Source organism: Rhipicephalus microplus, chromosome 3 (genome assembly GCF_043290135.1).
Source record: "Rhipicephalus microplus isolate Deutch F79 chromosome 3, USDA_Rmic, whole genome shotgun sequence".
Taxonomy (NCBI): domain Eukaryota; kingdom Metazoa; phylum Arthropoda; class Arachnida; order Ixodida; family Ixodidae; genus Rhipicephalus; species Rhipicephalus microplus.
Genome location: NC_134702.1, coordinates 286393879 through 286406165, shown reverse-complemented (window position 1 = coordinate 286406165; position 12287 = coordinate 286393879). Strand labels below are relative to the sequence as shown.

The following is a 12287-nucleotide window of genomic DNA, read 5'->3' as shown; positions in this document are numbered from 1 at the left end:
CCACTCGGCTGGGCGAAACAGTCCAATTGTAACAGGAACGCACCACACAAAGACACACCCGGCCCACGCCTTGAAGGCACCGCAGGGCGAGGAGGTAGAGTCCGGAGAGGGAAAGTTGAGCTCCTCCGGTGAGATGGCCGCTAACCCGACCGTCAGCAGCTGTCCACGCTGCTTTCAGCTTCAGGCAATCCAAACGCTCGATCCCAGTGAACGGCTTCTTCGACGCGTTCTCATGCTTTCGGGCTTTCGGTGCGTTGATATGGCCTCACGTAGATGACAAAAGTCGAGTCAGGAGGTTGTCTTAATGAGACCGACACAGTGGCACCGCCCCCCCCCCCCCCCCCCCGCTGTTCAAGCGCGTTCAACAAAAGGCTTTCGGGAAGCGTTTGTTGAGACCCGATTGCTTCCTGGAACATCTATACGACAGCGTCTTGCATACTGGGCGCCGAAGGAGTTGAAAGCCTTCCTAGTAGACCGGCTTACGCACAATGGTGCCTGCCCAGACGAACTGCCGGGCCAGACGTAACAATGGAGCACGGTGACGACTCAATAGATCCGAGGTGGGCGGCAGACATGTTGACAGCAGCCATGGAGGAAGGAAAGATAGGAGGGGCATGCCCAGCCGGCGCGCTACTTGAAAAATGGGGAGGAACTGACATCGTGGCGGCCATATTCACTGGGCACAATGGCGGCGTTGCTATGGTTACGTGTTGCGCAGTGTAGCTGGTCTAGCAGTGAGCGGCCACGGCTGACGGTGACATGTGTGTCTCCGAAGGTCTTGTGCTGAGCGGATGATATCCATGCTCTGTGCCGCGTTATTGGTTACGCAGTATTCTCTTGGCAGTTACTGTACTCTTAGCAACATTTACAAAACATTTCGTCCACCACGGAACCGGAAACGAGCGCATATCCATATGTCATGTGGCGGATGACGCGGATGAAGAATTTGAAGTGTTCAGCGAAATTCCGATGGGCACCATGACAAAACAGAACGACGACGAACGCCTTGCAGGTCAGTGACGGTTGTGCAGTGCTCCTGTTTGTGACAGCGGACGAAACCGTTGTGCCCAGCAAGACGCAATGAGGACCATTTGCACGTGCGTAGTTTCGTGTTCAGCAAGTGTACAAGTATCAACTCGCATGTGCGTATAAAAACACCTTTGCCATTCCGCTTGTTATACTGGCACCCAGGATTGTAATCTCAACGTTAAAACAACCACGTTCAAGTGTCACATGCACCATGCTCAAAGTCACCGTGGTCGCAGAATGCGGACGCCGGTGAGTTTCACGTGGAATACGGGCACAGTGGTCTTGCGCCGCGTCAGCCGCGTACTTGAATGAAACCGGCGTAGAAAGCGCACGACCGATCGTGTTGTCTGTACAGTTGCTGAATTAATGAGGTGAAAACACTTGCCGTTACAGTGCATCTAGCGAGCGTTCTCTTCTACTTGCTTCGTTGTCGGCGACCTCTTAATACTTGGAAGAAATGACGTCGCGAAGGTGTCGCACTGGCCCTGAGGGTTGAACCCCAATAAATTGGTTTTGGGCCGTCACGATACACGCGCTCCGCAGCCCACGTGCTTTCCGAGCCGGAGAGAGAGCCGCGCTTTCTGCTTTACATTCCGATGTAAACAAAAGAGGAGAATAGTCTTTTACTGGGGTACGTCACAGCGTGACGTTACCGGTGCACGTATAAGGTGGTGGTTGGCAAAACACTCCCGCAGGTGGCTGAGTGGGGTGCAGTCGCTCGGTGCTTGGGGGAACTTTTATTTTCTTTTTGAAAGCCTAATCTTCATCTCACAGTGGCAACATTTTCTGTGGTGTGTGTCAGAGAACATCTAGGTGTGTGATAAAGTGTGTGATGAAATATTCGCCACGCTGGCTGGCTGTTTATGTCGGAGAAGTAAACACACGTGGCGGCCTGTGCGAGGAACATAATCGCATCGTCTTTGAAAATGTGCAGTTTTGACTGTGGCGTGTAGTGTGCGTGGAAAGACATCGATGATATCGGTTCACTTTTACGGATGGTGAAACTGGCAATATTGTGCGTGGCGTGTGCAGTGTGAATAACGTGAGGCGTCCTATTTGCGAAACACTGGTATTCGTTGTGGGCTGGTTTCAGTAACTGGTTGTCGATGGAACTTTACGATCTGACATTGTAGTCAAGGTGAAAATACATTTCACGTGATCATGTGTAAGTGGTTACATCTCAGCGTATGCGTGGCGTGCAGAAAAATGAAAGTGCATGATCTCCGGGTGATATATACGACTACGCATGAGCTGTACATAAGCATGTTGTAGTGTGGCCGAATCTGCATATATGCTTAACCGCGGCTATAACTCGTATTATCGAATACATGATACGTGTTAATGGAAAGAGCAGAGATTTTTGTTTCTTATCTGCTTTGTACTTTTGAAATATTTTTGATAAGTGGGATTTAACGTCCCAAACCACCCAATGATTATGAGAGACCCGTAATGAAGGGCTCCGGAAATTTTGACCACCTGGGGTTCTTTAACGTGTACCCGAATCTGAGCCCACTGGCCTACGACATTTCCGCCTCCATCGGAAATGCAGCCGCCGCAGCTGGGATTTGAACCCTCAACCTGCGGGTCTGCAGCCGAGTATAGTTTGTACTTTTACGGCTCTATCCTTGTGAAGTGACGATACGCATGAGAAGTTTGTGTAACAGGCCCAAAGGAGCAATATCAGTACGAGAACACCATGTAGGTGTGCAGCAAGGTGACTGTGCAAGATAATTTAATATATTATTAGGTTGTCGAGTTTTACATGACATAAATTTTCACTGGGTGATTAAGGAACGCCGCGGCAGAATTTCACTTTATTTTCACGAAGATATCTTAACCTCAGCTTAACGCACGGCAAGAAGTGCTTCTTTTTTTAATTCATTTCCGATTAGACGTTTACGCAAAGAGTGACATCCGTGACAAAGTGCACAGCAGCTCAAAACCATGCAGCCGTCAACGCTGTACCTGGTTTAAAACTGCATTGTACATTCCACGATGGAAATGAAATAAGTGTACATCCATGCCATGCAAATATTTCTCATAGTGCCAGTCACCGTGTACATTAAAAACGTTCACTTTCGAAAAAGATCAGATTTTTTTATGACTACCATCTACGTAGGTGAAGCCCACTGCGGGCTAGTCGCGTCTCTAAGTACTAAATAAAGTTTCTCTATCCATCCATGTACGACGAGAAACTTTCCACACTATCAGAACATAGAAATGTAGAAATTTCTGTCGAAGGAGAGGAAAGACGAAGAAGTGTGTTTTGAGCAGCTCTGACAACCTCTGAACAATCTCGTGCCCTAGCAGCGTTCCACACATTAGCACCGCCGCATTTAAAACTCCTCAATTAGTGTGGGTCCCATGTCACTGCGGATTACAATTAAATGAATTGGCGGATGCTTTGGCACGAGCATCACTCGATGGACCAGTAATTTCGGTACTTCCCGAGTTAGAATACTTATCAGGGGTTAGATATAGGAAATTCGCTATTTTTACAGATAGTTTAGAAAATATCACACAATGGACAGATTATCAGCACCTCAAATTTCCATGGAAAGCCCAGTGGAGTCCGTCAAAAAAACTTGAAATTATAATCTCCAAATTCCGGTGCCGTGTCCCCCCATGAAATTTTTATTTACACAGAGCTGGTCTGACACTTTCCCCCCTTTGTCCGTTCTGCGAAGAATCAGAAGCTATTGAACATTATTTTGGCTCATGTCGCAACTATGCATTACTTAGGAAACGACTTTTAGATATTCCATTTGCGAAGCTAGGTTTAAATTTAACCACAGAAAATGTTCTAAGTCTTGGTGCCTCTGTTTTGGGAAATTGCCACAGAGATGCATTCGATGCGGTGTGTAATTTTATTCGAGACTCTAAACGTTGTTCAACATAAAGCCCACGTTAACAGATACTAAAAAAACGAGTCGAAAAGTAATTTTCCATTCTGGATAAATCCGTGACATACCAAATTAATCGGGTTTGGCAAAACCAGCTGTCTGGTCGGCTCCCAAAATCAAGTTGTAGCTATTACTGTCTACTTTGTTGTTGATTCTTTTTTCTCACTATCTAAATCTTTGGTTTCTTTCTTTTTTTAACACACTGTCTTCACTATACAACTCTCCCCCCCCCCTTTTTTTTTCGTTGTAAGCAACAATGCAGTTATCGTCCATATGAGACTATATGTTCTCTTGGCCAATCCCCCATAGTGGGTACGAGCCATGGATTAGAGGATACAAACAAACAAACAATAAGAGCTACCTCTGCTAATTCCGGCGTATTGCAGTGGCAATTTAAGTCTGTTGATCGGTTTTCGCTGCTCCTTTGAGAGGATGGATGTAGACCACCCCGGGCGTCTGCCGGTACTAGCGGCGTCAGCGGCGGCCGCATCCAGGAAGCGGATTGGACACGCGAGCGACAGCGACAGTGAAGATACTGATGCCTACTATCTCAGCAGTGATGACTTCTCAGATGACGGTTTCCAACCTGTGCGCAGCTGCAAAGCGAAGAGGAGGATTATAAAAACATCCTCATCCTCAAGTATTCAAACTGTAAGTGAAGCGCCAAAGTCGAACACTGATACTCTCCTGTTTCTGCCTCCACTTCCTACTGTCAGCATGAAACGCCTTAACAGATAGTCTGTGTCGAGGACTCTTGAAGCGCTCGTGCCAAATGAGATCACGGACATAAGAGTGAACGCCAGAAAGAATATACTGGCTGTTACGTTTTGCACGCAAGCGCTTTGGGCGCTCTGCGCAGTGTAACTGACTTGTACGGCAGTCAGGTGCGCTCTCATGTTCCCTTGAGATGTGATGTAGTAACCGGCGTGATCTCCGACATAGATGTGGCTATTTCAAATAATGACTTACAATTTCTTGTCAAGTCAACAACTGATACTCCAATCGTTGATGTCACCCGGCTAGGCAAGTCTCGCTGTGTGAAGAGTGCGTTTAAGAGCACATCCCTGCCCTCTCATGTGAAGGTGGGGTACTTCAGACATGCTGTGCGGCCTTTCATTACAAAGCCTCGTCAGTGCCGTAAATGCATGAAACTTGGGCGTGTGAGCAGCATCTGCGAGAATTCGGTGGTATGCCACCGCTGCGCCAAGCGCCATGCAGCGGATAAGTGCGTCGCTACTGTCAAGAAATGCTCAAATTGCAATGGATCTCATGAAGCCACATCGAAGGACTGCCCGCATATTCAGAAGGAAGTTGCCATCTTGAAGGATATGGTGCGCGATCACTCATCTCATCGAGAAGCCGCGGCTAAAGCCAGAAGGCGTCGTTCACGTCGACGTCGGTCTTCAAGGATGCCCGCTACCTCCTCGATGCGTTTCCAGCTCCCCCATCATTATCACCTCCTTTACCTCCCAGACCACATGTTTTGGGAAAGGCTGTAAAGGACAAAGCCAGTGAGCATACCCTAACTGCAACAGAGTGGCCTGCACTTCAAAGGGAAGCAGCATCAAGCGAACCGAAGGAGGTTCATGACGGCCAGCTGGGGATCCCGGTTCGAGATCTTTCCAACCAAGACAGGCAAGTGACTGCAATCGTGCAATCATTAGTTGCCACGATTCACACGCTACTGAGCAGCATACAATCTCCGTCTGCTAAGAGTGCACTACAAATACTGGATGCACTGAATCCAGCGCTTGCTAACATCGTAGAAGCACAATGGCTCAACAAAGTCTCATCTTCCGCACTGCAGTTAAAAGTGCGTCGATTTTTCAATGAAATGCCAGAGGCATGAAGTCCCGTATCTCGGTATTTTGCCAATTTCTACGGGCCAATCAATGCCCTATACTTGTCATATGTGAACCAAACTTATCCACGCCTTTTAGATTATCCGGTTATGAAGCTTTTTCTCCAGCTGCTTGCAAAGAACGAAGAAAAGTAATTGTTTACATCCGCATGGACTTGGCTTATCTTTCACACCCAATAAGTTGAAAAGACGACAATCAGTACGTGTGTATTCGCGTAAAGAAGAATGCTCTTTCGTTCACACTTATTGGTGGATATATATCTCCGTCATCGCGACTTGACTGCGACAGATTAAAAGACATCCTAATGAGGACCGATGGGCCTTGGATCACCACCGGTGTCTTCAACGCCCATGACATGCTTTGGGGGAGCACTAGGATGAATGCCAGGGGCAGGAATATTGTTACATTCGCTTCCGACTACGACCTTTCCATCATGAACGATGGTACTCCAACATATCTGCGGGGTCTCACGTATGGCAGTTGCCTTGACCTGACATTGTTGTCACGGTGCTTCTCTCACAAAGTTAAATGGTTTCGCGATATAGAGACTCATGGGAGTGATCACATACCCACCTGCGTGAAGATTTATGGTATCAGAAAAAAATTTTTCCTCCGGTGTTGTAATTGGCACGGACTGGTCGATGTTTACATCGCGTGTTGAAGACGCTTGCAAAGGAGGCCTTGCCCGTAGCCTGGAAAATACCATCGCGGAAGCTATGCAAGCGTCCAAATGTAGATTATCATTCTCGTCCAAAGTAACACAGTTCGACATTGAACTGGAAAGATGACGAGCTATACGAAGGCGTGCTGAACGACGATACAGACGCACAAGATCAATTTACAACCCGAGGGAACGAAGACGGTTCCAGAAAAAAAATTCAACGACGCATTTACAAGCTGGAGAGCGAACGCTGGAAAGCATTCTGCGAATCCCTATAGACTCTCATAAACCGCTGCCATATATCTGGAGAACAGTTCGTGGTCTTCGCTCCTCTCCGCAACAACGGCACCTTTTTAAAGCTTTGGCACTCCATCATGGAGAATCAGAACTCGAGGTGGATGATGAATTTTGCACGAGAGTAGCCGGAAATATTATGAACGAGAGCATCGACGCCGTGATCGTTCCTGAGACGTGATTACCAGTAATGGACATTCCATTCACCATGGAAGAACTGGAAGGTGCGTTAGTCGCTTCTAAGCGCACGTCATCGCCAGGTCCTGATGGTATTACTTATAGTGCGTTGGGACATCTTGGACAAAAAGCCAGAAGACAACTTTTAACATGATTCAACAACTCCTTGCTCAGCGGCAGTGTTCGCCGAGAATGGAAAATAAGTCGATAAATACCACTTCTGAAATCGGGAAAATCACCATTGGACTTGACAGCGTATCGCCCTATTTCCCTCGCAAGCTGCCTCGGAAAAGTGATGGAAAGAATGGTTCTATTTCGTCTCTAGTGGTACTTGGAACGATACATCAACTACCCTTCCTGCATGGCAAGCTTCCGTCAGGGTCGCTCCTCCATCGACTGTGTCCTTGACTTATCGACATTTGTTCAGCAAGAAAAAAGTCGCAAGCATATATCAGTGGCACTCTTTATTGACGTGATGGGTGCCTTTGATAATGTAGCTCACGATGCCATCCTCATTTCTCTCGCAGCAATAGGCATTGGTGAACGAATGTTTCAATGGATAAAAGATTACATAACTGGCAGGGTTCTTTTGTGCAAACAGATGAGGGTAAAACTTCTGAACATTACACCTACTGCGGAGTACCTCAGGGAGGTGTTTTAAGCCCCACCTTGCTCAATGTTGCGCTCATTCGTCTGGAGGAGGTTCTGCCAAAGTCGGTGTGCCTATCCATATACGCCGATGATATTTGCCTCTGGAGTGCTGCAGTTACTCGCCTTCAGGTGCGTGCACGAATACAGCGGGCAGCAACCCTCACAACAGCCTACCTTCAAAACAAGGCCTGACTATATCAACTGTGAAGTGCGCGTTCATGGCGTGTACACGCTAACCAAAGACACCATACCCTATTTACATCAATGGGCAGAGTGTAAAATATGCACGGACGCATCGTTTCCTGGGCATAATAATCGACAGAAGTCTTTCGTGGAGCCAGCATTGTGCGTACTTGAAGAAGAGACGGCTATCTATTGTGCATGTAATGAAATTCATGTGCGGGAAAGCATGGGGAACTTCTGTGGCCTCCCTACTACAGCTTTACAGGGCCCTATTTCTGGGTCTATTGTGCTACAGCTTGCCGGTACTAACACTTGCAAATCCAATACTCAATCATTGGAGAGTTTGCAGGGTCAGGTGCTGCGTATCTGCCTAGGACTGCCCCGATGTGCTTCTACTTATGGCACAATCGTGCTTGTCAAAGACCATCCGGTCAGGACATATAGAGTTGTGGATTGCCTCATGGTGCAAATCCTACTTGCTAGCCATGTCTCTGACCACCACCTGGTCCTTAAACCCTCCTAAAAACCACGTGCTACGTTTTCAGACGTCATAGCGAAGCACTTAAACAGCATTTCATCAGGATATACGCCAGCTACGAGATTTGCATGTGCTTTGTGGTGCCTCGACCAGCCGCAAATACGTCTAGAAATTCCGGGTGTCAAAAAATCGCAATCACTCCAGAATAGCATTGAAGCAAGCAACACTGCTATTATTATATGAGCTGTACTTGGACCGAACGCAGATATACACTGATGGGTCCGTCTCGTCCAGCAGCTCATCAGGTGCCGCTGTTACTCAGGCCGCAACAGTGGCAACCAAATTTAGGTTGTCGCATATTACTACGTCTACGGCATCAGAGCTTGCTGCTTTAAGTGCTGCTTTACAATATCTCGTTCAAGAGCGCCCAGAAAAATGGGTCCTATTCTGTGATTAGAAAGCAGCACTTCAGTGTTTGCAGTTTGCCATGCGTAGGAGGAATCGTAAACAATCGGTACATGAAATAAGACATTGCCATCATGAAGCTCTAGCACGATGGTATGATATTATATACCAATGGCTGCCTGGACATATCGGTATTACTGGAAATCAATTAGCCGATGATGAAGCCCGCTCAGCCCATGAAGTGGGCCCGATTCCTCTATCAAGGACTGATGCAGGAAGACAACTTTACCTGCTGGCTCGAGATCTTACATGCACGTTCTGGTCGTCTACCAGCTTCAGAAGGTGTCACTTATATGAACTGGATCCTTTGCTCAAGATACAGCTACCATCACAAATTTCCCGCTCCGATGCGATACTGTTACGCCGCCTTTGGTTGAGTGCTGCATTCACAAAGGTGTACTCATTTTTCATTGCTATGGCAGACACCTCTACATGCGACTCCTGCGGAACTGAAGAGACAATTGAACACGTCCTGTGCAGCTGCGCTTGCTACGACACACAGCGGTGCCAGCTCTGGACGGTTTTGAATCAACTTGACTCTACACCATTCTGTGTGCAGAAGATTCTGGGACCTTGGGCATCTGCCTCAGTTGCTCAGAAAGCGACTAAAGAACTCCTCCTTTACTTAAAGACAACAAACCTGAGCGACCGCCTGTAGACTGTGTGTGCTCCCCCAGGGTGCTCGTGATTGTTAGTACCTTCTTATCTCTCTGCAACCTCTTTTCTCCCCTTCATCCCTTCCCCAGTGCAGGGTAGCAAACCGGATGTGCATCTGGTTAAGCTCCCTGGCTTTCCTTGCATCTCTCACTCTCTCTCTGTCGAAGGAATGCAGACACGCAGCTCTGCTATGCAGAAACATGCTGCCGGAAGAACTTTCCTGCCGACCAGCACCTGCTCCGAGAGAGGGTATGGCGGGCGGGGTGCCTGTAGTGACGTCACACTGTTTACAAACAGGGAGAGGTCTATTTGTCCAGTAAATATGGCCGACTTCCGGCTGCACCGCGGCTTCACAAAGAGTGACGTCAGGGCCTCTCCTAAGTTTTTTCTCCCTCCATGACAGCAGCAAACGATGCTATTACGTAGGGGAAGTCGCTCGCAGCCGCACGTTGATTAGTTCACCATTCCTCGACTTGCTTCCGGCGTCGGCGCCGGCGCTGCAGATATCTGAATCGTCCAGTATTGGATGTTTCGGCCACTGTCACCAACAGCGTTGACGCCGAGTGACGCCGGGATACAAAACGCCGGGAAAACGCCGGTAAAACGCCAGAAAAACGCTGCTTATGTTTTGGGCTTAACATAGTTATTTAAGCCGATTCGTTGTGGAGTGCGGGGTACCTAGTTCGAGTCCCGGTCAGATGCATCGGATGTTTTATTTATTTTTTTCCAACTTTTATATATAGAAACGTCTATACATATATATATCTGGGACGTGACGGTGACGACAGAAATAGGCCAACAGTGTCCACATAATTGTTATCGCAATAAACACGTGCACTGTTTGACAATGTCGCACGATTTCGAGTGCTCAGTATGAATGGCGTTATTGTATTTCTCTCGTCTGCCTTCGTTGCAGTGCTGAACATGAGCACGTCAGCGCAGCTGTCGTTTCTGCTGGAGCCATCGTTCGTGCCGCAGACGAGCGTTGACGCGAGAAGCGCCCTAGAAGCTTTTCCTTACTTCGACGGCCGGTACCTGGCAGTGGCCGCCTCCCTGAACGGCGGCAATGTGCTGGCTGTGTTTGTCCGCATGCTGCAACAATGGATGCACCAGCTGGGTAAGTCTGAACAGCGAGCTTGTGATCCTGCGCAGCCTACGCGAAAATAGTCTTCCCGAATGGACATGTCCCACAGAAATTTGTTAAGTTGCGCTATTTACCCCAATCTCACAAAAAATGTAGAATAAAACATTTACATGTCCTGGAGGGACTGGCGGGCTAGGGTACCAACAGGAAATAACAGCGTTTATCGCCCTAAGCTTGCGGGCTGACAGTTACATAACGAATAGATTGATAGAGCGTTGATCTTCATCATTTAGGTACTAGTGCGCGCATGCGCACTGATCACTGTTTGTTTATCAAGGCACTACTGCGGACACAGCACTTATTCGGTTTTTGTTATGAAGCTGACTGTTCACGTTCGCTCTGAGAACCGATCAGGTGGTCGATGATTCTGTTGGGGTAGCGTCGATGCTAGTTGCCTATAGAAGTGCCTGTCAGCGACGTTGGTACTGAAGGTGAAACACTAGCTGCAGGCAATGAAGGTGCCGTCTCCGGGCTGGTGTCGTTCTGTGACTACACGAAAAAATTCTGGTCTAGCATGGCGCTTTCAGAAGCCCTGGCTTGTCTTCAATAGAGATGCAAAGGATGAAAAAACAAAACAGAAAAATTTTGAAAAGAACTGTTTCTGTTTTCGGCACAAATTTAAAGATGGACCAAAACATCCGTGGGGCAAAACGTACAGAAAAAATGCTTTGGTAACATCCAGCGTTAAACGTGAAACCAAAACGTCACACGTGATACCAAAACACTAATTGATGGCTGACCAATCGCCATCAAAATCACATATAGTCAGCTTCGTTTTACAGCGAAAGCTGTTATGAGATCACAATCGGATCACGCCCTGTAGTCTTTCGCCGCTGCCGAAGTCCGTAACCACATCGCGCGAAATTAATAAAAAAAAATTCGCAATTATTACACGTGGGGCTCGAAGCCTGGGTCTACTGCGTGCCAGCCCAGTATTCTACTACTGAGCTACGCAGGTGCTTGTGACTTGTTGGCAAACTTGCCTTAGGATGCTTGATGTCGGAAAGCAATCGCCTTATTATAACTTGTTAACTGTTTTAAACCCGCGAAAGAACAAGCACTTGTTGCACAATGCGAATAGCTTAACGAGTCTGCTGTCCAATGCTCCAACTCAGTACGAAAGCTTGTTCTTGTTACCCTATTAACTGTGGCGCATACCTACTTCAGCAATAATTCCTCATCGTCGTCAGCCACTGCATGAACAATTGGCACGAAATTCTTTGCAAGTGTTCAGCGGATGCCACGCTTCTCAGAAGAATGACGACGAATAGCAGAGCTAGTGCCGGCCTGCTACCCAAAAGTTTATTAATAATGCCCTAGTAAGTATCAAACAAGTGTGCTTGCAGTAGTTACCCAATGCATGTTTTGAAAAGGCTCTGAAAGGCCGCTCTTCTATATTTCGCTGTGACTGTGCTGCGCCTTTTGTGCAGGCCTGGCATTTTTTTGAATGTGTTGATATTGTAAATGGTTTTTGTTGTTTTCGTACCCGTTATTGTTCAGTTTTGACTTTCTCTTGTACGCTTCTGCAGCCTGTGACGAAACTCCGCCTATAAAACCACGTGCAAGCAGATTTTGCAATGAATGGGTTAAGTACCAACGTTTGCATGCACTTCAAGGTTCGAGACTCCTTTGGCGGGAAACAGGGACTTGCTATTTGTAAGCGCTGCAACGGCAGTTAGGCTTTTCTCAATGCAACATCTTAACATGATAAAGAAAGCTACAGATGAAGCCACTGAGACCGACTCTGAATATAATTTTGAACATTTTTTACCATCTTGATCTA

General features: G+C 47.4%; 1 protein-coding gene across 2 annotated transcripts in view; it reads left to right on the top strand.

Moving 5' to 3' along the window:
- LOC119167552 (sedoheptulokinase) overlaps nucleotides 1-12287 on the top strand; it is a 404791-nt gene that overhangs the window by 350782 nt on the left and 41722 nt on the right. Inside the window, exon 3 of one of the 2 annotated variants that reach the window (XM_037419062.2) lies at nucleotides 10277-10477. The exons of the other annotated variant lie outside the window; for it this stretch is intronic. Within the exon in view, the coding sequence (XP_037274959.1) occupies nucleotides 10277-10477 (201 nt within the window). The remainder of the gene's footprint in view (nucleotides 1-10276; nucleotides 10478-12287) is intronic. 2 annotated transcript variants of the gene reach the window in all.